Source organism: Tinamus guttatus, unplaced genomic scaffold (assembly GCF_059628265.1).
Source record: "Tinamus guttatus ecotype Peru unplaced genomic scaffold, ASM5962826v1 Tinamus_guttatus_pri_ptg000115l, whole genome shotgun sequence".
Lineage (NCBI taxonomy): Eukaryota > Metazoa > Chordata > Aves > Tinamiformes > Tinamidae > Tinamus > Tinamus guttatus.
This window is the reverse complement of record NW_028288649.1, coordinates 11,194,589-11,218,035: the sequence shown is the minus strand read 5'-3', so window position 1 is coordinate 11,218,035 and position 23,447 is coordinate 11,194,589. Positions and strand designations below refer to the sequence as shown.

The following is a 23,447-nucleotide window of genomic DNA, read 5'->3' as shown; positions in this document are numbered from 1 at the left end:
TTCATCTTTCTGTGGCTGACATGCTTTGTTATTTAAATGAAGGCTTTTGAACCAAGTTTTTTTTATGCTAATATAGGCTGCTTCCCTATTGAAAACATCCACACTTTCTTTTCCCTGTAAAAGGCAGGATAAAGAGCAACACCCCCAAGACAGACGGTGGGTTGCAGTGTTACCGGTCTACGAATTTAAGCTAAAAAAAAAAAAGGAAGAGACACACAATGGTGAAGCATCGAAATATTGGCCAAATCTTCCTGCTACCTAAGATATGATTTAAACAGTATTGTATTTTTTAAAGCACAGCCGAGATAGGGAAGGTGCCAAGATACAGCAGACTGGACACATTTGCTGTGTCCAAGTGCCCGGGGAGCGCACACACAGGTGCCAGACACCACGCGCCTTTAAGGTGTTCTATCCAGTCTCCCATTTTGTATCATTTTATCACTCATTTTAGTTCAAAAGCTGTTTTCCTCTCATTTTTACTTTTGTGAAAGCCATCTAACAAGAACGGTGGCCTGAAATTTCAGGTGTTGTAGGGAGGAAATGGGGAAGAAGGAAAAAAAAGAATGAATGTCGAGATCCCCTTCACTGGGGATCTCAATACTGCCTACCCCAAGAGTCAAAGGTGGTGATTCAGGCTCCTCCAAAACATCCTGTTGTCTTGATTATGATAACTGAAAAAAAGAAATAACAATTTTATCCATCTTCCTAGTTCTTTCAGCAGATATTTTATTCATGTTTTCAGGTTTTTCTTTACCTATGATGTCTAGAAATGTAATTAATAACAAAGTATGAACTTAGAAGTTCTCCGGTGACATGACTTCTGGAGCTGGAGCTTTAGGTAACCACAGAATATTGCAAGACCTGAAAATAAAATAAAATAAAATAAAATAAAATAAAATAAAATAAAATAAAATAAAATAAAATAAAATAAAGAAATCCACCCCATCTACCTCCTCCAAACAGAAGAGCTGCAAACACCTGAGTTACTTCCCTATTTGCTTTCTGTCAGAGCAAGAGGCATGTGATGCTGCAGCATGTGGACTATCTCAGTCCATCCTTTTCCCATTGGATAGTGACCCATCTCACAGGAAAAAAAAAAAAAAGGCCACATTTGTGCCCATTTCGCACCCTTGCCAGCAATATTAGCAGCGAGGCTGAACTCCCCGTTCAGTCACAGCAGGAGCTGCTCTCGCTCCGTGTGAGCAGCGGCTCTTCCAGCCCAGGCTTTCTGCAGGCTATTCCCGGACTATTGCAAACTCGAAGTGCTGCTCCCTGTGCAATAGCAGCTTTATGGATGAGGAGACAACTTCAGTCTGCCAGGTGACAATTTGGCATCCTTATGTCAGTGCTAAAATTCCTACAGCCATAAATATTTATTGCAAATGAAATATACTCCTATACTCCAGCGAGCACGTTGCCATATGAATAAATCTAACATTAAATAAATCACATGCTCTCCACCTTTTATTCAGTTTAGGAAAGTCTTCTTTCTTTCCGTGAACATTCTTAGCTTCATAAGGCTGTTCAGAAGTCGAGTGATTCATGGCATGCCTTGATTTGTTTTGCAATGCAACATTTTGCTTCTTATATTTCACCTCGAACAGTTTTTGCAAAGTTGTGATTTGATAGGACAAGAGCAGTGAGGGCATTAGGACCAAGAGAAAGACGCACACATTGCTCTGTATTATGTCTGGCAAAGTGCGTCCTGACTGAGTGCTGTAGTTATGTGTGAAACAAAGTCAGGGACTGACTAGCTCTCATCTGTTGATCACCGTTAACTTGAAGCCTCAGAGCAGGGGGAAGCTGTCAGATCTGCTCTCGCAGATAAGGCGCTCGAATCCAGGCAGCAGCTGGAAACTTTGCAGAAGCAGGAAACACTCTGGAAGGAAACTATAAGAAAGGGAATTTCTTTTTGCTTAGAATTATAAGAGGAAAAAAAAATCAGAACTTGAGCTACATTTTTTTTCAACAGCAAACATGTTCTTCTCTAGCTAAGCTGGGATTCTGCCTAATAAAGGATCTACTTTATCTCACCGGATCCATGCTCTCTTTTATTACAGTAAGTGCAATATTTATAGGCATTTTCTACTTTGTCTGCAAATAGAGAAGCAAGCCTGAAACGACATCAGTGAAATGTGAGGGGGAACAAAAAAAAATCCTCTTGGCAGATAGTGAAAAACAGTGCTTTGCCGCAACCCGAGGACTGGAAACTGAGAAGGATCCAAGTGATATTTAACATGACCATCTGTATCATTTTGTCACCAACAGTATGTTCCTGAGGAAGAAATGCAGATATGGATCACGTAAGCTGCAGTTTCTCTTGCTGTTGCTGATGCTGGGCTTTTTGCTGCTGATGGTTACAACGCTGCACCCCCCAGCCAGCACCCTGAGCAAGGAAGGCGCTTTCCAGCCCGTGGAGCTCGGCCGCGGGGAAGGGCGCCCGGGCGGCTTTGCGGGGCCCCAGGAGATGCCGGAGCCGCCGGAGGAGAGCCAGCAGTACTACCCCTTGGAGGGGCTGTCGCCGTTCATCTCCCTGCGGGAGGACGAGCTCATCGCGGCCGTCGTGTCGCCCGCCGCCAAGAGGAACCACAGCAAGGCCAGGAAGGGCTATCGCGTGGTGAAGCAGCAGGGCAGGCGGCCCGAGGCGCAGCCGGACGCGTCCCAGCGCGTGGCCCTGGCGCTGCAGGGCGGGAGAGGGGCCGGTGAGCGGCACTTCGGCCTGGAAACCCACGGCTTTAACGAGGCGCTCAGCGAGCGGGTGTCTCTGCGCAGGGAGCCGCCTGAGGTACGACACCCGTTGTAAGTAAAACAGCTTATTTAATCCTCGCGAGGAAACTCTACCTTTCCCCGTCACTGCCCCTGAGTGAGCCCCTCCTCCTCTGAAACCTGTGTCTTTCCTATCAAACCGTCTCCTTCAGCTTGGGAAAAAACATTATTTACAGAAACGCATCCCTCTTCTGCAAACCCCGGGATTTTCCCAGCCCTCCTCCGATAGTCCCGGCTGGGAGAGCAGCGGAAGCCCAAGGCATCCTGAACGGCTCCCATGCATGTCCCGCCGGCACCTCCCGGGCAAACGGCTTCCCAAATATTCCCATTCCTGCCGGGAGCAAAAGCCCCCGAGGTCCCCGAGACCGCAGCAGGTGCTACAGGAGGAGCCGGAGGAAACCCCGCGCGCCTTCTCCTCTTCTTAAGCACTGCAGCAGCCCCGACTCAAGAGACCCAAACGGCAAAAAATAAGACGTGATCTCACGTCTCTCAGGGGCTCTCACGTCCCCAAAATGGAGGGGACGGCGCGGGGGGAGGGCGGGCAAAAGAAAGGGAAGGGGGAGCAGTTGCGGGGAGGGCGGTCGAACAAGAAGGGAGGAAACGAGCGGGGCGGGGGGGGGGGACTCGCCCGCACCGCCTCGCGCGGGGCCCCGCGCCCCGCTCCCCTGCGCGGCACCAACCGCCCCCGGCCCGGCACGGCACGGCACGGCCCGGCGCGGCACGGCGCGTCCCCATGGCAACGCCGCGCCCTCACGGCGCCCCGCGGGCGGGCGGCAGCGCCCCCTGGCGGAGCGGGGCCGGGAGCGGGGCCGGGCACGGGCGGGTGCCGCCGCCGCGGGCGCCGGGCGCTCGCTCCGCTCCGCTCCGCATCTTGCTCCCCGTTACATCCTAATGAAAACGCGTCCTAAAAAAATTCGAGGAAGTAGCCCCTGGCTGCTACGGGAGGCAGCCGTGCGAGTGCTTGGAGAGAGCCGTGTCTACAGACCTGGTGGTTCTAAGGGGGCACCTCAGGGAGTGATTAGGAAAGTCAGGGAGTGTTTCCAATATTTACTGACCAGATTTGGTGCTAATTGGAGTAGTTTCATTCAGTAACGATATACTCGCTTTATTTCAGTTCTTTTTCACTCCAAATTCTTCAGCTGTTCTTGGAACTATGTAATGTTCAAAGGAGGAATGATGACTCCGTCCTGCTGCCTGTGATGTGAGCCAAAAAACAGTTTTCCCTTGGTGTTTGAGGGGCCATCCAACAAGAGCTAGTTTTAGTTAATACTAATATCGGTCAGGTTTAAGGCACGGTCTCAAAGTGCTTGGATGGGGTTTCCCCTCTGACTAGCTACAGCCTAAGGAGGTACCAACGCTGTGGAAGCCCAGATGGAAACCACAGGTCTGAACATCTGAGGCTTTGCAGCTGATCCATCTAAATCCGGATCATAAACCTGCAGCAGGGGCAGTGAGAGCCTGCGCCAGTCTTGAGCTCTGTTTCAGTGTTCAAACCACAACGTATTTTTTCGGATGCAATTTGCTCTGCCAGCCTAGTTTACAGCTGTATCAGTCTGGGGTTATCACACTATTAGATCACCGTGAAACAGTAATGAATCAGTATTATATGTATTATTCTGCTCTATTAGAATCACATTATTCATAATAATGGCTAAATAGGCTAAACTGGCTGTAAGTTTCACAGTGAGATAGTTCTAGGTCTATAGATGCCCCCTGTTTCATTGCACTTGAAATCAGGTAGTAAATTATTAAGGCCAGAGGTTGTACCTACGAATTGTGAAGCACTTCCAGGTACCATAGAGCAACGCTGGCCAACCTGTCCACTCGCATACTTCATTTGCTAATAAACCAGGGTGGAAGGTGTCCGGTACATGCTATGAGATATACCTAGCTGCTGGTCCTTAGAAATCCACGTGAAGAGTTCTGTTGTGCTTTGCGCTGAAGCAATGAGCAGCACTAGCACAATTTCTTTTTAGGTGAGGATTACAGAGCTCTGTTAGAACTAAACTAGAGACCGCTGGCTGTGAACTGCCTTGATAGCCCAGGATCCAGCCTCTGATCCTGGAAAGTGATGCTTTAGACCTGCCTTACCAGACCCCGGCTTCTAACATAGTCCACATCCTTTACATGTCTTTATTTTATGCTAGTTTTCAGAAAGCAAATGAATAAAACTGTGCATCTTCCAAGACCTTGCAGTAAAGCATATCCCAACAGTAAGTCAGATACTTGTTTTGCCCCATTTATTCTGGTAGCAGTTCTGACACAGCCAGGGTCTCCAGGAGAAAAGCTTGGCAACTAGAAAGTCGTTCCCTCACCTCAAGACTCATCCTTCCTCTCACAGGGTGCTTCTGTTGCTATCAGTTTGCCCAAGTGCCACCAGCACCTTCTTGGGACAGTGGACAGCATGACTTTCATGACATGGTTCGGTCTGAAATGAAGCTCTGCTTTTTTCTCTCTTGGACTTGTGCCACATAATATGTATCTAGCAAACGCAGATGCACAAAGTATCTTAAAAGGGTTTAAATTTCATTGCAAAAGCGCATCTTCCCCTTGAGTGATATTGGGAGTTGCATCTCAATGAGACATTTTCTTGAAGGTGAGTGGGAGTCCTGTCAGTAGTGATTTTGCCAGGTCAGAATCGCTCTCCCTTTCGTTGCTGCTTATGACAATTCCTACTTTTCACAAACTGAATTAAACCTCCTTCTTGTATCAGTCACAGCCCTGACTTTTTGAAAGGCCAGTTTATGGTGGACGGTGTGTGAGACCACCCCAAGTCCCAGGGAGGGAGGGCTGGTGTTCCCTATACCGACAGCCTGTCTCATCTTGCTGTAGATTAGGAACCTCTATTGCAAGCCCTGCCAATCTCCATGGCAACTGAGCACTCGCCACCTCGGCAGCCTCTTCGAGTGCAGTTATTTTCAATTCTTTTCCAATTAAGATTCCAAAACAGCCTTATCTTCTCGCTGTAACCACAATTCTAGCAACAAAGCGCTGCAGGTTTACAGGGGAAAATGTAAGTGGTTTTACTGAATGTTCCTGATTGGAAGCTGCCTGGTTAGTAAAAGGACTGCATCAGATCTTCACTTTTCTTTATTATCTATAGATAATTTCTACCTGAAAATACATATACTTCCTAAGTCATGAGAGTGTCCTTTTCTCCATCCTTCTGAAAATGGAAGAAACTTGTCCATGTGTATTTTTGAAATAATAGCATGTTGACTTCAGAAAATTAATTAAGCAAGGACAACCTTTTTAAGTCCTCTGTTAAAAATATCTAAAAAATGATTTATCCGTAAAAGAAGTATATTAACATGAAATATTACAAATAGCAAGGAAAGATTGTGCCTGTGCTAATTTTATTTCCCAGTGTGAATCTACCATATTCATTTATTTGTATTTGGTATTAAAGCATTCAGATAATTGATTTTTATGAAGCAATAAACAACTTTCTGTTTGGACAATGTCTAGCACGATGACTCCAATGAGTAGTACCCCCAGGTAGGATGACAGTAAACACAGCAATATGAAAATTAGATCCCTGACATCAACTGCTCTTGCAGCTGAATAAGTCCAGTTCGGCTGGGCTCAGCTGTAATAATAACCACTCATTACGGTGAGCAATAACCATTGTAAAGTCTGTATACAAAAAAAAATCTGTATGCAAAGATGTTGGAATAGTGACGAGCCGAATTTATGCAACTAATTTTCACAAACTTGCACCAGAGACAAACATGGCCCAATAAACACCTTGAAACCAATACTATATATTTTTAATAATAATTCTTTATTCCCATCAAAAAGTTCTTGCTGTTGGAGATTAAATGTAACCAGCAAAAAGCTAACCAGTCGCACAGGTGATTCCAGTGTTGCCTTCATCTGATCCCATGCAGGTGCCTGCAACAGGAATATGGCTCCAGCCTGCCCACTGCCAGTGTCATCATCTGTTTCCACGACGAAGCCTGGTCGACTCTGCTCCGAACGGTGCACAGCGTTATGGACACGGTCCCGAAGGCGGCCCTCAAGGATATCATCCTGGTGGATGATCTCAGTCAGCAAGGTAGTCCTCGTTTCTCTGTACGTGAGATCTGCTTTCCAAAGCTGCAGGGAGGAAGCTGTCCTCCTCCGTGAAGTGCATGAGGAGAGTAAAAAGCAAAGAGGACCCTCAGGAAGACAGCTAAATATAGACATGATCTGGCTTCCAGATTTCACCCTTCATCCCTAGGATTCAGCTTAGCCTTTTAAATTTGAAATGTTTCCTTTTTTTTCCCATCACTTCCAATCACTCTGAGCTTTCTTCTTTTAAAATAAAATCAGAATAGGCAAATCTTAACCTTTCCACTGAACCAGATCTGCTGTAATAATTTCCAGACTTGGAGTTTGACTCCGTTAGAGAGTGGAAAACTCTGCATTGCTGAAGTAATCCCAAGCACTTGAGAGAGCCAAACACCTGTAGTTTCTCACTGTGATCTGCATCTTTTATGAGATGATGAGAGTCTCTGCCTTTTGCTTAAACCAGGAGAGGAGGATATTCCGTTTCCCACAGGAATACCTTCACACCTAATGAATCTCAGTCTCTTTTAGGCTCTAATTCTCTTTGACACTATGCTGCTGTGGGAGTGCTTAGGACAAGGCTGGCTTAGCCATGTAAGGCAAATGCCCCCAAAATCTATTCTCAAAAAACGAGTTTCTACTACTTGTTCTACTTCTGTTACTCATTGCATTTCTATGACAGCGTGAATCCAAGCTAAAATGTCTCAGTGACTGCTCTGTTTATGCCAGGACCCCTGAAGTCCGCCCTGAGTGAGTACATCTCTAAACTGGATCGTGTGAAACTGATCCGGAGCAACAAGAGACTTGGAGTGATCCGCGGTCGGATGCTAGGAGCTGCCCGGGCAGCTGGGGACGTGCTCGTCTTCATGGACTCCCACTGCGAGTGCCACAAGGGCTGGCTGGAACCCCTCCTGGCCAGGCTGGCCAACAGCAGGTAAACGTCCTCGGGAGCTCCGAGTTCTTTGCACTGCTGTTTCTTGGAAGGCTTTGGGCACTTTTTTTTCCTTATCCTTGCTTGGTCACCTCCTTCTTTCTGGCCATGCTGCTTTTCCTTTCTGCTTTCACTCCATGTGCATCGCGCTGTTGCTTGGGAAGCAGGATAGGGCATGACAACCCTCTTCACACCCAGTAAGGTTTGTTCTGGACAGTGCTAGAGCTGTAAGAAACCTTCTCGTATGGTAATAATTAAACAAGTTTGCAATCTCAGGCTGTCTGCAAGTTGACAAATGTCCACCAGAGAAACTACTGCAACAACCCATTATTTGCTGTATTTTTAGTTGCCTCTATCATGAAGCCAAGGATTAAACTGGACAGTTTTCTTAGTTACTTTGCCCTCCTGCAATATCAATGTCACCTATACAGTATGTGTTCCATGGAGAAAAAGAATACTTTCTCGGCTGCCTAGAACAGTTCTAGGTAACCTCAGATACTTTCCCTGGCACCAAACTCACAGGGGAGTGAACAGATCTGTATTTTCCAGTGTGCCCTGTTTCAGTTGTTGTTTCAGCCTGCTCTCCTGTACAGCTGAGCTCATCTGTGAAGTCCCCAAGTCCTTCAAAGAGATTAAATCACTGAAAATGTTTCAAGAATGGCAGTAGTAAATCCTTTATTAAAGGGGCTTTTTCTGAAAGAAACGTCTGTACATTAACTTCGCTCTCACAACCCGTAAGCCACTCAGGAAAAAAAGAATATTTGCCTGAAGGAGTGAAAGAAAACATATATATCTTTAAAGCTCACCCTAGGCCATTAAATAGCCATACTAAAGACCTTCAAAAGAAGTTCTTGGGCAATGGAACAAGCTGCTTTTGTAGTGGGTTATATTTGCTTATAAATGAATTAATTTGAGCTTTTAGAAGCGATTACATCATTTAGATGAAAACATTGAAACTATTGCAAGCAAGTGGAGTGCTGCCCTCGGGTGCCTCTTCCCCTGGAGGACCTACACACTCATTCATTCCTCCAGGAGGGCAGAATTTAATACTGAATTAGATAATGGCTGGTTGGACTAAAGGGAAGGTCTGAAGGGCATTTGGATAATAATATGGGCTAAATAATTCCTTTTTGTGTGCTGAATGAGGCTCTGTGTCTAAATCTGGAAGCTTTTCCATTTCCAGTGTGGGGAGCCTGTGCCATTCCGCAGCCACAGGAGGGACAGGCTCCAAGGTGCCCTGTCCGTCCCCCTCCCTCACCCTCCCTGTTTCCCCAGCTGAAAAATGGTGATAGTAACACTGGCCTGATAAGGAAGTTAATTCATTATTTTTCCTAAATTGCCTGAAATGCTTGCCTGGAGATCACTATGGAAATGTAAAGCATTAGCATAGTCAACTTGGCTTCATTTAGCAGCTGAGGAGCTGTTAAATTGAATCATGTCCACTTCCTTAGGTTGCCCGAATGAGGAAAGTACAGTGGAAAAAAAAGCTTGCAGTGACTGGTGAAATGCCCATCATTCTTCTTCTTTATGTACCAGTCAAGCTGCCACTCACATACCTTGGCTGGAGAGACAGGATGGGAAAATATTTAATCACCTAGAGCAAGTGAGTCAGTAGCTGGCAAGGAAGAGCACAGACTTCCCAGAGCTCAGGCCTTGCAGCATCAGTGAGGGAACTGGTGACATAACTTAACTCTGAAAACTGGGATCAAACCCAATTTTCTAGACTCCTAAGCAGATCTGTGACATGTATTGAATTTTAAGCTATTGAATTTTAGCTAATCACTTATTATCAAATACTTGGCTGTTTTGGGTGACATTTCATTTCAGTATGATCATTTTATTTGCTAACGTAATCAAAATTATTTACCCGAAAGGTGTTCAGTCTTTCTAAAGTCACTACATGTACATTTCTGGATACCTTGACTGAGACAAGTTTTGGAGGCATTCTGTGAACCTTACCTAACAGATTGAGTGGCAAGTTGTGCCTCACCTTCGTGTTCCACCTCAGGCAATGGTTTGTAAAGCCTTACTTGACATTTCAATTATCCAAGGACAGGTACCATAGGCCCGTGAACAAGATTAGCAAACTAACTGAGATGCCTCTCAGATCATTTCATTTGACAGCTGTTTGTGTTCCTGGCTAACTCCAGGTGAGTGGTGTGGTGCACAGGAATGCAGCTGTGGAATTAGTGAGAGCATCTTTTGTAGGGCTTGCCTTTCCCAGGAGCCTGGGAGAGGTGGGTGCTATTTTGTGTTAAGTTTAAGGGCAAGGCAGAGGGGGTATACACTGGGCTAATACATGAAGGCTTGAGAAGGTTATTTCTTTAACCTAAAAATAGTGACCAACATACTGGTGAGTATGGCCCTAGTTTTGCAGCAGGATGATTTTTAATAGAAAAGTCCAAAGGGTGGATCCTCAGAATACTGCGTGAAGAAAAAACGATCCTTGCTTATATCCTTGGAAATAAATTTGACCATAAACAGGCATGGTCACCATAACTTGTGGCAGAGAGATGGCTTGTGAAGGGGACAGCTTCCCCTCAGGACCTTTTTCCTGCTCCTTGTTGCAAGGATTATTTCCCTCTGGGCTGGTGCACTATGTATGCAATTGCTCAAGTATTGCTTTAGGACACCAAAATCTGTGATTTTATTAAAAGAAGCCAATCTAGTTTCTTAAGGCAAAGTGTCTTCGCTTAGCTCCCCGGGTCACTAATCTTCATCAAAAATGCTGTTAAATAGAAAAAGCAACAGAAAGCTGTCTCATCAGCTGCTGGCTCCTGTTGAGGAGTTGATGGGTGCCTTTGCTTGTACATGCAGGCATAGATGCAGAGTTCTGCTGTTCAAAAAAAAAAAAAAAGTAAGTGTTGTTAGCTTTATGGCAATACAGTATGGTGAAGCTGAATACTTCTCACCAGGGTAGAACAGTTCCTACACCTCTGCATCTGACTCTTCACTCCTCTTCTTGCTCAGACTCCAGACTTTGAAACTACTACATAATAAGCACAACAAAAGTCTGCTCTCTGCCTTCTCACAGACTTAGGTAACTAGGATATTGTCTGTCCAGAGCCCACCCAACCTCAGCATTGGAGCATCCACACTACTCTCCTTGTTTTGAAAATCTTCCTTTTGTCACGTATAACAGCCTCCTTCCTGGGACTTCTCTGTCTGCCTGATATTTTTGTGTCCCCCATTTATCAATGGTACTGCAAATCCTGCTAGATAATGTTCTGCACTTCCATGGTAGGATAGCTGAAGGCTTCCTATCCCTGTATAGTCTTTCACAGCTGATCAGTATCGGCAGATGATCTATTTTCAAGAAGCTGCGATGAAGAAACTGGAGAAACTAAAGGCAAAAGCAAAGGTTGCTGCCAGGAGGACAAGCAGCTAGCATCTAGGAAGGTTTCATGGCACGGAGTTTGGACTGCCTAATTTTAAAAGCTGTTAGTAGTTCCTGCAGTTTCCAGCAAACCTAGAAATAAGGCCAATGGGGATCTGCAGGTAATTTCATACCGCACATATAAATTAGAACATAAAAGATATGTTCAAAAGGATTTTCATAAAGTGTTCACTTAGGACTCTACCTAGCAGAGCTTTGAAGCACATGTTTAGTATTTAGCATGTGACTAGTGCCGTCTATTAAAAAAGACTGTTCATGTGCCATCAATTAGTCAGGAGTTAGTTTTAAAGTCTATGTTTAAGTAATCTTCTGGACCAGAGCTTTACCATTTCTGATCACTGCATCTTCTTTTTTCATTAACTTCATTAATTTTTATTAATTTCAAATATTCTGCAGAATTACTTCCCTCAAAACCTCAGCCAACAGGGCAATTTCAGGGAAAATGCAGCATGCTGTGGACCCAACTTGGAGTCTTGAGGATGCTTTGGTTATGTGCAGAACTCAGAGTGCATCTGGGTTTCTCGGCTATATTATTCTTGCAAAGACCTACTCTAAAACTGATTGAAGAGAATAAATCATTTTTGTATTTGTTTTTGTTGTTCCTCCTTGTATAAAGGAGGACTTAAAAAGATTAAAGTTTGCCTTCCCAGCAAAGCAAAGAAGAGATCAACAAAAATCACTTCCCCAAAAGTGTATCTAAAATTTCAAAACAGATGTGTTAATTAACGATTCCTCTCCCCATGTTACTTATTCTAAAAATAGAAAAGAACACAGTGTCCACGGTGCCTGTAAAGGGTCATGAGAAGAGATTTCACTTGCAACTGTATTTGGTTGAGACATCCCAAAGCAGGAAATTATTCTTGTTTGGGTTGCTCTTTTTCATGGAACTGTGACCTTTTGTAGACCCTGTGTTCCAAGCATTTGAAATATTCACAGATTAGTACTACCACAGTCAAATAGTTCAAATCTTTTCTGCCAGCTGTATTTGAGTTTCCTGTTTTTTTTTCTTTCCTAGGATTCCACATAGCAAAATTAGCAGTAGTTTGCCAGGAGTGTTTCATTTCAAAGTGCTGAGAAGCTGCTTGTCTGCCTGCCAGTTGCTCAAGCTAAAAACAAACAGAATAGCTAAGACCATCTTCCAACATTCAGTTACCTTCTGCTGCAAATTTGCATTTTGAACCTCACAAATATCAAACTCAGCACTGAACATGCCATAAACAGTATAAAAGAAGCCTCAATATCAAAAAGATATTTAAAGCACCACTCGATTAAGATAAAAATTGCATTGACCAGTTTTCACAAAAGTTGAAATTACTGGATTCCTCTATTTCAGATCAAAAGGAGACAATATTTGAAGTTTTAAGAAGGCATGGCTCTACAGTTTCAGACTCTTCTGCTGTTAAACAGTTTTATACAGCCCTGCTTTCTCTCCTGCCTTCACATAAGCTAAGAAATTAGGTAATGAAAGGCCGCGGAATTCCTGAGCTGCTGCAGAGTGCTCAGGAGCTGCGGAGCCGGGAGGTTTGTTTGCAGATAGTTTGCATGCAGTAATTGCTTAGGCTCCAGCTGAACCCAGGACATCACTGCAGGTGTTTTTCCTGAATAGCAATGAACACTCATGCACCATAAAAAGCAAAGCCAAAACATGCATTAAAAACTAGGGGTCACTTCAGCAAGAACTATTACTGTACTGTTTAATGAGTATTTGCACTGATGCTAAAAGTGTCATTGGAGTTTTTTAGTGACAACAAACGTATGGTGGACCAAAAAGGACAGCACTTAAATGGCTGGATATGAAAATGCAGGAGATAATGAGTCATCAGATCCTGGATATTTCTGAGCCTAACTGTGAACATTCCTATTGTTTCCATTTGAACTATCTTGGAAATAAGCACATGGTTTAGTCTTCATTGCCCAGGTTTTCAAATGGTTTAGTCCACGTTGCCTCCTCTGGCTTCCATTCAAACACCCCCTCCTAATCTTTCCCTCTTTGCTGTGAAATTCTGAAATACCTGACCATGGCCTCATTAGTTCCTCAGTCCTATCTGGATGAGAGTGGATGGACAAGCAGCAGTAAATTAACTTGCATTTCATCAAATAGCAACAAACTGAGGGTGGGAAATACTGAGTTCCAAGCATGCTCCTCATCAAACAGCTGCCAAGAGCTGCCATGGAAGATACTGCTGATGTAGATAGTCCAGTTATAGTGATTCTTTTCATTTTCTGAAGTTCAGTCATATAAAATCCGTTTGAATTATTAGCCTCAGCTGGATTTTCCTCAGCAGATCAAAGAAAAATACTGCTTGTGTGAGTCAAAACCTAAGTAAGTCCATCAGGACAGTACCTTTAGTGACTTCGAGAATTGTTAGTTCCTTTTCCCCGCTGTTCTCAGTGAATAAAGGTTAAATATAGTTTTCATTAGAAAGATACCTGTAGCTTGAGTTTGAGGTAGTTGCTCCTGTACTAGATAAAAAAAAAAATGTATCACAGGATATCATCAAAAGAATCAGATAATTTTAACTTTATTATTTTTAGTATCATTCCATTTTTTTTTCTTGGATTCTGTGGAAGAATGACAGCAAATCACTGCCTTAATATATATGCCTACAAATGTTACAGTTGGCTGTAAAATTGTCTCATCTATTTATAAGCCCAGTGCTTGTTTCTAAGAGCTCTCATTATTGCATATTATAAAGACTGGTTTTATACCTGAGTGGAGAAATATAATCACTTCTTTGTTTTAAATCTTTCTGCCTTTAGCTCATCATAGAAGAGTCTGTCTGCTTTCATTAGAAAACTGAGGAATCATTGAGTCATTTTAGCTATATCCTCTGTATGTTTCAAATGCATTTCACACAGTTCAGTGAAGACCAGCAGTTTCTTTTCCTACACAAGGCTCACAAATTCTACCCTGGAAATGGCACCTGTGATAGAACACAGTTGTGAGTCTTCCCCTGCCCTGGTCATTGAAAAAAAAAATACTATAATTTGTTTTAAAGGCAGAGAAGTCAAGTCAGGGTTGTGTGAACATCACCCAGAACTGCCCGTTTCCACAGCTACTGCTGGCCTTTGACATGGAAAACGACAAGTAACTCACTCAGTTGAAGACTTCTAAGGCTCCATTGATTATAGTATGTTTTAAACCTCTATCATAAGAGTGAGCTCTGACCAACATATATAAACCTTTAAAATAGAGGGCAAACATTCTGCTCTCTGCGCCAAAATGGACCATTTCTTCTCTAAACATAATAGGAAGATATTTTATAGGAAAATAACCAATCTAGAATAATTTCTTATATATATACTCTTATCATAGTGTAAAAGTATCTTTTTCCAGTATAGTTAATCCCTAGTAATTTTTAGTGATTTTTTTTCCAGAATACCTTTTCCCTAGAGGCATTCCCCATGTAGAGACAGCAGACTATACATTGTGCATAATAGAGCAGAAAAGGATAATGTTGCTCTTCAAAACTTTTTTTTTTCTTGCAGTCTCTAATATAATTTCATTTATCCTCTGAAAATGTCCAAATGTGATACATTATTGACCTGGAAGCAAGGAAGACTGGCAGCTCTTCTCAGTTACCAGTAATTCCAGGATGTACAACCACACTATGAAATATCGTGACATGTTTGCCATGGAGAAATGCAAAACACCTTTTCTCAGATGCATCCAAATTTAACTGGAGATAGGAAGGATTTGAAGTATTGCTGTTCACATTGCAATGACTCTGTTCTGTCTCTTTAAAGTAGATCCCACACTGTGACAGTGCATTTGCAAGAGCAGCGTAAGCGTGTGATAAAAGAGAATACAAAAAGAAAAAAACCTTTATAACCTCATTGATGAAACTTTTTTTTCAAAATGACCACAAAAACAAAGTTCAAATGCACTTTTCATTGGCCTGAAGACACTAATGCATCAAGTGGTGTGGAACATCCACGGCAAAAATGAAGGTTGGTGAGCTATGTGTGGCTAAAATCATCTTTTGTGATGGACTTAGCCGCTGTATGGACCCTATAAATAGGCTCATGCCTCTATGTGAAATAGCTTTATGGAAATTCTAGTGGTTTCCTCAGAGCGAAATCCTGCATAGCTCTAAAATGACAATGTGTTGTTTATAGGTTGTCAGTAAATAAGCAATTTTTGGAAACCTCACAGGCTCTGTATTCCCACATGCTCGCTGAACATCAGGCTTGTCCCAGCAGTGGAGATGAGGGCGTTTAGCATCTACAGGAAGGCTTGTACTTGACAGGATCAAAACAGAGAGTTACCATTTTCTACCACAGAAGTGAACTTGATCTGTGCTTTGGCTTTTAAAAGAAATGGTACTGTCTTTTCCAGAAGCAGTGTCGTCTCCCCAATCATAGATGTCATAGACTGGAAGACTTTTCAGTACCATCACTCTGCGGGTCTGCATCGCGGCATCTTTGATTGGAATCTAGACTTCCATTGGGAAGCAGTGCCAGGTCATGAGGAGAAGGTACGACAGTCTCCCATCAGCCCTATCAGGTAACAGTTCTTCAGCCAGCGTCCTTCCTCTCAGCTCAACAGCGCAACTGTGTATCTGGGCCATCTTCACACTAACTGATGAGAGATGTGGTTGCTTGATTAGCTCACTGAATGTTCTCTGAAAGGACAGGTTTTTGTTTGCATCGAGTTTATTTGGCCTTTAGTAATCACTCTAATTAGATTTCAGTTATGCTTACATCGTGTCAAATATTTCTCAGTCATTGAGATGACTAGTATTGACATGACATGAAGGGAAAGCAAAAGATGGATCATACAAATTAAAAGAGGTGTCTTGTCTTAATCATTATGTGCTGGTGTCTTGTTTTGGATGTACAGTTACGTAACAGTTTGGATGTCCTACACTTTGAGCTTTATTCAACAATTCAGCTCTTCTCTCTCTTGCCCAGGCAAATCCTAGAATTCATTTCCAGATGTTCTTTCATTTGGTTAGATAATCAATTCACTCGGGTTTCGATGAAGTAGCATTCAATCATTTTGTAATACTATCTCCCGCACAGAAATGGTGAGATTTTCATCCTCCTTAACTCTGTTTCCAAAACAGAAGGTGTTCAATTCTAAACTGTTTTCTACTCAGGAGTCCTGCAGTTGCTGGTGCAGTAGTGGCCGTGGATCGACATTACTTCCAAAACACAGGAGCTTATGATTCTGACATGACCTTCTGGGGAGCAGAAAACCTAGAGTTATCTATAAGGGTAAGAACTATAAATAAAACACCAGGGCTGGTAACTATTGTTTTTAAGGCACTTGAATGTAAAGAAGAAATGTAAAATAGCACTTGGGTGCAAAACTTTTTGGAGAAAATCACAGATTTGTGTCCCCACGCTCCTTGATCTGACACGATCATACAAAACCTGTAGCATCATGTCAGGAGAATGAAGGTTCTCTGGCCATGACAGTCTGCCTGAGGACAGAGTCTCTGCTTTTGGCACCTTCTGAAAGTTGCCTCTTCTCTTTTGTGCGTATAACATGCACCAAAGCTGAAGTAGTGAATGCTGTTATTTCTTAGCCAACATATGATTTTAATATGAAGTGGTTTGTATTAAATCATTTGCATTAAATTGGGATGAATAAAAAGAATGATACTAAAAAGCAATGAAAACTTCAAACACAAAGGTTATAGAATCTTTGGTATTCTATAGAAAAGATAGATACACCTTCAAGTCTCTGCAGTACACTGCACTGTAAAGCAAAGGTCTATGTTGCCCAGGATCATCTCTGTGCTTTTTTTTTTTTTTCCCCCAGTGGCAGATGCTGGGGGGCAGTGTATGAAGAAGCAGAGTAAAGTGATGCTCTTTCTGTTTCTAGCAATGCACAAATTAGGATTTCCTGAGATTAAGTTTATAGTTTTGTTAAATCAGAATAATTATACTTGGGAGAGAGGAGGGGAGGAATAAAATAGAGGAACAACTTCTTTTCAGATGCTTTTGAACAGAGTATAAATGTTCAGCCACTACCCAGAGAAGAGTTTGACTCAATGAGTGACTGCGTCATTTCTCTTTGCACTCTGTAAATTACTGGCCTGTTATTCAGTGCTGCTAGCTGTGCTTTAGCACCTGCATACAAGACAGTCGAGGGTAACCTCTTTCTTTGCCTTCTGCTGTGTTTCAGACGTGGCTCTGCGGTGGCTCGGTGGAAATCATTCCATGCTCCCGTGTTGGCCATGTCTATCGCAGCCACTTTCCCCGCGCTTTCTCCTACGAAGAGGCCATTGTGAGGAACAAAATCCGAATAGCAGAGACCTGGCTGGGTTCTTTTAAAGAGAATTTCTACAACCATAACACAGTGGCTTTCTTAATCAGCAAGGTAAAGACATCTGTAGCAATCTGTTTCTGAGAGAAGTGTGTGTGGAGGCAGGTAGAGGAGGTGGAAATGAGAGGGAGGGAGTCTGTGTACAGGCAAACATTCATTGTAGGTGGTGCTGGGGATAGATTTTCCTTTTTATAAAACTTTCCAGTGAGGGAGCTGTTAGGTCAGCAAAGAAACAGAGAAACCTGTGCCTCAGGGTTGTTTGCAGGAGCTGTCAAATCTCACACGTTGAATATCACTCCTTTGCCAAATGACTTCTTCAGATTGCTCAACAAAATGTGATTTATTTTCCACTGCTGGTATGTGGGGGGAAGCAGCTCATCCTGCATGGAATATACTAGTAGTACATGCTCCAAAGGTGCTCTTGGAAGATTCATTCTTCATTGCTGAAATGTCTTCATCATGTAGAACAAGTAATATTCATTGGCATGTGGCAAGCTGCGATGTCCCTCCTGTTGACATATCTGAGCGGTCTGGTGACAAGCAACGTGATTTCTTCCGAAACTGACAGAAGTCCAGAAGCAGCTGCCTGTAATTCGGGAAGTCAGATCTCACCGTAATCTGTTTACAAGTTGCTCTTTCGTTAGAAGCATCGCGCTGACAGCAGCCCAGGCTCCGGGGCTGTAGGGCCCAGCAGTCCGTACACTAACGCAGTCAACAGCCAGGCGTGTGATTCATGCAGCCACACGTGAACCCCCTGTAGGCTACGCTGCTCCTAACAGCTGCAGAACCAGTCACACTTGCTCCTAAGCTACTGTGCAATCCACAGCACATCAAGGTCAGTCCGGAGACTGGGATCTGATGTGTTAAAAACTGGTGGATGTTTGTGTATCCAGGGCTAGGCAGCAAGGCTGCTAGCAGTGCTGCAATTCACACGAATTCTCTGGCTCTGGTGTCTTTTGTTGTAACAATATCCCCTTCCACAAGCCACGAACAAATTTATGGGCAGTTTTGAATGAAAAAGTCATTCATGCGCCTGTTCATCTAACAATGACATGTATTAGAAGGGGGAAATCTGCACTGAGGACATGGGGAGGTGCTGGGTACAGTTTCCTATTCTGCTTTGCTCCTGCGTTTCATCCTGAATGTCCCAGTCATTGCAGAGCATCCCCTGGGAGAGCCAAGATGCAGCAGGAACTGACTTCTCAGTGGGGAGAGGAAAAGGGCTGTGCCTCAGCAGGGCTCCTCACTATCCACCAGTAAATCTGCCTCCCCACTCAGCCCACTGGGCTGTGCCTGGAGTCTTAGACCATCACATTCATTTCTAAAATTCCATTTACGCTTTTTTAGAAAGCTTTTCCCTCCTTGTTTACAGTGTGGACTTGTACTGTGCTGGCCAGAAGTCCATCTTTGACTCACTATTGTTGCAGCCCCGCAGTTGAAAGGAGAACGCAGGGCCGAGTCTATTAAGATGGGCAGTTAGTTCCTTAATTCATTTGGTAATTTCCTGAAGGCCTTTCTTGACAACGCAGTAGCAGTTTTCTGAATTAAGAAAATACAGTCTTCAATGTTACAATTTACTAGCTATAAGCGCCAGGACCTTTTGCCTGAGAATTTTTTCAACCTTACTGTAAGTATGATGCTCCTTCAAATGGTGAATCTTGCAATCTTTATGTCCAGCTTACCATAACATAAAAGGCCCTTTTCTCTGTTTCCTCCTCTCTCGGCCCATTTTTGAGCATGTCCGTGCGGTGGGATGTTATTCCAAAGACACAAGCAATGACATTATTACGGCTCCAGTGCCAGCGCTGCCATGAGCCCCGCGGCGAGTCATGGCATTGACGGGGGGACGGGGCCACCTATCGGCCACGGCAAAAATCCTCGAGAGCTGCTTGAGCGTTGGCGTGACCCAGTGCGGAACACAAAAAATGACCCCCATTTAGCTTGCTCCATAAATATCCCCATGTTATGCTCTGAATTGCATCCTGCACAGGATGCCTGTGGTGTGGGCATTGAGAGAGATGAATAAGGGTCTTTACGGCTCTTATTTCAACTACTCTTTCTGTTTCTTTGTGTGCGTGTGTGTGTGTGGTTTGCTTATTTAATTTACAAGCACAGCTTCCTCCCAGATTGCTTTAAAAAATAACGACTGACTTTATTTACACTTTCTACTTGCCTTCAAATGCAGAGTGTAACTGCTGGGACCAAATGAGTCTTCTGTAGCCAAAGCAAAGTCTCCAGAGAAGCACCTCTTTTCGAGGGAAGCACTTTACTCCCGCCTTCTTCCAAAGAATCCTCTCGGGGCCAGGCCTGCGCGGTGCTGTAGCTGGACTTTGCTGTGTGGCACCCTGAGGCCAGGCTGACACTCGCCTGGGAGGCTCTCACAGATGCGCTGTGCCCGGGGTCCCGCGGGGCTGGCAAACGGTGCCATGCGGCAGCACCGAGCCCAGCTCCAGAAACGGGCGTCTCGCCCTTGGTCTCCATGGCCTGTTGTTTGTCCGTGTTTTCCAGGCACTACTAAAGCCATTTTTTTTTTTCTTTCTTGTGGCTGCAGAAGAATAGCTGGTCTGAGGGTGTTCTTCATGGATGATTCCTTTCTTATGAGAGTTGGGATTGTGTGTAAATAATGAAACTTAGGAATCTTAAGATTGTTGTTATACCTCTACTGACACGAAACATATTCATATACTTTTATTTAGTAATTGTTAGGTAATAATCTAGTAGGCTTTATATTGGCCAAATACTGTCTTCATTTACAGCCTCTGGTCATGGAGGACCATCAGGAATTGAGGAATTTGGACTCAGTTTTAATCAGTAATTCTATACTGAACTACAAGCTAATGAAATCCCACTGATTAGAGCCCAACTGTTTTAAAACTTGCCCTGATGATAGGAACTGATTTACCTTGCAGGATTTATCTATCTTGTTTGTGCTACTTCTGAAATGTTTACCTCCTTCTTACCCTTTGAAACTAAATGCTCTTCTAGCACAAAGTTGAGGGTATAAAGCTGTGTGACCGTGTGAGATATGTGTCAATATCTGTAACATACAGCATAGAAGAGGAGGCAGAAATAATTCCTCTGTAGTCATATCTCTTATTTTTAACACAAATACCCTGGTAACCTTGTTCATTGCCCTGTGCTTTCATCAAGGCAGAGAAGCCAGACTGCAGTGAGCGCCTTCAGCTACAGAAGAGACTGGGCTGTAGAAATTTCCATTGGTTTATATCAAATGTGTATCCTGAGCTCTCCCAGCCTGAAGACACACTAAAATTCTCTGGCAAGGTAAGAGAAAATGCATTATAGGGAGTACTTCGTGTTTCTGCCTTTCTTGAAGATCCCGTATTGCCTCCATATGATAGGCATGCTGTGAGTATATAGGAAGAGGATACGCCTGCTTCAGAAAGTTTATCATCCATCAGCAAACACAGCAAGGATGGGAGGAGGAACGAGGGGAGAGGAGTCAAATGGCTGGTTCAAATTCTCACATAACCTCAGCAACCCAGCTAGGAGCTCACATTATCCACCTCAATTCAATACCACAGACCAGAGGAACCCAGTGTTAGGTTAGACAGCAGTGGCAACAGCAGCAGAGATGAGCTCTGTGTTGACCCCTGTGCATAGCATTTGTCCAGCCCTACACTTCCCGCAGGTGTGGAAGGGCAGCAACAGCAGTTCCTTGGCAGAGTGTGTCCAGGAGGTGGTATTTTCTCTTCTTATTTAACATTCAAGTGGAAATTTATCACCTATTAAAATATGAATGTATTCCTTAGGGATTTCTCCCCCAAGATGCAAGAAGGTCAGCTGGTTAAGTATTTGATATCATATTTTACCATCTCCTTTTCATCTGTCCTTTATTATGAAATTTTCAGAGATTTCTTTTAACTATCTTGATAGTTCAGACCAGAAATCTAATCCAGCCAAAACTCACTGGGTAAAACTGACCTTTGGTGGGCCTCTCCCTTGTATACCAGATCACTTTGCAAGATCATGAGGCAAAATCTAGTCTGAAAGAAAGATGCTATGGCCTGAGTTACAAACAAAAACTTATATGTAAAAGCATAAAACCACAAAAAGTTAGCTTAAGATGTTCTCTTTGTATCTGATTGAGCTTTATTTCAGTATAAACATTTATTTGCAGCTCTATAATGCTGGTGTTGGTTCCTGCGCAAATTACAGACCTGGAAGGGCCATTGAAGAAGGCTCTATTGAGCTCTCCCCTTGCAGTGACAGCCTCACCCAGGTACTACACATTTTGATTGTACAGGGACAGTGTTTATAACACAGGGATCCATCAGGAAGATGGTCCCTCCAATGTGTAAAAGGCTGGGTTGACATCAGTGGAAATATTGATGTGTTGAGCATTAGGCACATGCCAAGGCAGTGACGTCCCCCGTCTGTGCAGCTGAGCCGCTTGTGAACATGACCATGTTCAGGGCTTGCTCAGCCCCCATCAGCACACTTTGCTAATGTCTGGAGAACAGAAAGCCTCACAGTAAAAAGTATATCCCAATTCTAGAGTAATGGGGATGGGTTTTCCCATATTCTAATGCAAAGCTAGAAGGGGACTTCATGCTGAGTCCCAAGCTGGTGTTAGACCAACAAGTTCATAAAGCCTTGAGAGAAGCCAAGCCAAGTGTGGCCTGGCTGCAGATGTGTGCAGGCCCCATCAGAAACACTCTTCAGTTCAAGTATTTATTAGACTGAAACATTTTCTTGTATGATGGGTTTACTTCATACATAATTACATACCACAGATACCATACCATACATAATTACAGTCCATAAAGCCTTCACTCAGAAAAATAGTCTCAGATAAATAGCCAGATTTCTTTATGGGAGGATTGTTTTGCAGCAGGATTGGGCCTGTTGTGTCTTCTTTCTTCATGTTTGAGTTGCAGCATAGCAAATACGAACAGGAAACTATTTGGGGAATAAGCATTTGAAATTGAATGGGGATGTCCTTCAAACCACACCTCCCTTTTCCAGCACTTTGAATATAACAGCATGAAGGAAATCCGGCTCGGCTCCGCTCCGCTGTTCTGCTTTGACGTCAGGCACGGGCGGGTTGTCCCTCAGAACTGCACGGAGGAGCCAGGCAACAGCCAGCAGCGCTGGGATGTCCAGGAGGTTGGTAGCGACTCTCTGCAAGGGGAGGGCAGCCGAGGGTGACTGTGGGATCACTGGGCCATCCACAGGATCCATTGGTGGAGCTGGGATACTCGAAGGGCAGGTTTCACTTCTGTATCGTTTGCACCCAGGAATTTAGGATGGTGTTTGCCCATTTACATCGTGTGTGCAAAATACTCTTGGTTTAAAAATGCAAATTGCAGAAGTGCTACGTGAATTCACACACCCTTGATGGAACCGTTTACCTTACTTACCTTGTAAGAAGAGCATCAGAACGAGCCAGTGAAAGTGGGAGCTGGACAACCCCCTGCCCACTTCTTTTGAGTTAGGGAAGGGGCTGGCTCCACTTTTACAGCAATAGTTAATAAATCTTCAACAGCCAGTCATTACTGACAATCTATAGCGCATTAAAAAACTTTTAGAATCATGGCCTAGTATTTACTGGGAATCCCTTATATTTTGTTCTTTCTTTCCCTTCTTCTCTCACTTTATAGAATGGAATGATTGTCCATGTCCTTTCTGGCAAATGCATAGAGGCAGTGAAGAGTGAAGATGGAAAGGACTTGTTTTTGTGTGCATGTAACAAGAATTCGAATCAGCTGTGGCAATTCGAACGTTCCCACGTGCTTCAGCAGAGATGACTGACAGGTCTCTGGGAAGATCAAGTCTCCAAAATTTAGCATTACTTTTCCTGAGGATTTAAGATGACACATTTCCGGCATGGAAACGAAGGATGTTTGCATCTGTGCTAGTTTGCAGGGAAGTTAGGAAGGTGTCTCCTCAGAAAGCCTGGCTGAGATTTTTGCTACAAGTTCCTGGTTTGTTCAACTCCATCTAAAATTGCCATTCAATCTGTGAAGCAGGGAAACCAGGTGCTGTGAGCGGCAACAGGTTCTCAG

At 43.7% G+C, this 23,447-nt stretch overlaps 1 protein-coding gene across 2 annotated transcripts; it reads left to right on the top strand.

The window, feature by feature from the left end:
* Positions 1-975: 975 nt before the first annotated feature.
* GALNT15 (polypeptide N-acetylgalactosaminyltransferase 15) lies at positions 976-23,447 on the top strand. 2 transcript variants are annotated; one of them, XM_088521190.1, is made up of 11 exons: positions 976-1,320; positions 2,269-2,799; positions 6,657-6,823; positions 7,546-7,750; positions 15,484-15,651; positions 16,247-16,364; positions 17,281-17,475; positions 20,572-20,703; positions 21,560-21,661; positions 22,408-22,548; positions 23,043-23,447. In XM_088521190.1, the coding sequence occupies exons 1-11, from the start codon at positions 1,025-1,027 to the stop codon at positions 23,187-23,189; spliced, it is 2,202 nt and encodes a 733-aa protein (XP_088377316.1). In that variant the 5' UTR covers positions 976-1,024; the 3' UTR covers positions 23,190-23,447. The 2 variants fall into 2 exon arrangements, with proteins under 2 accessions (XP_088377316.1, XP_088377317.1); XM_088521191.1 differs by lacking the exon at positions 976-1,320 and adding an exon at positions 1,364-2,059.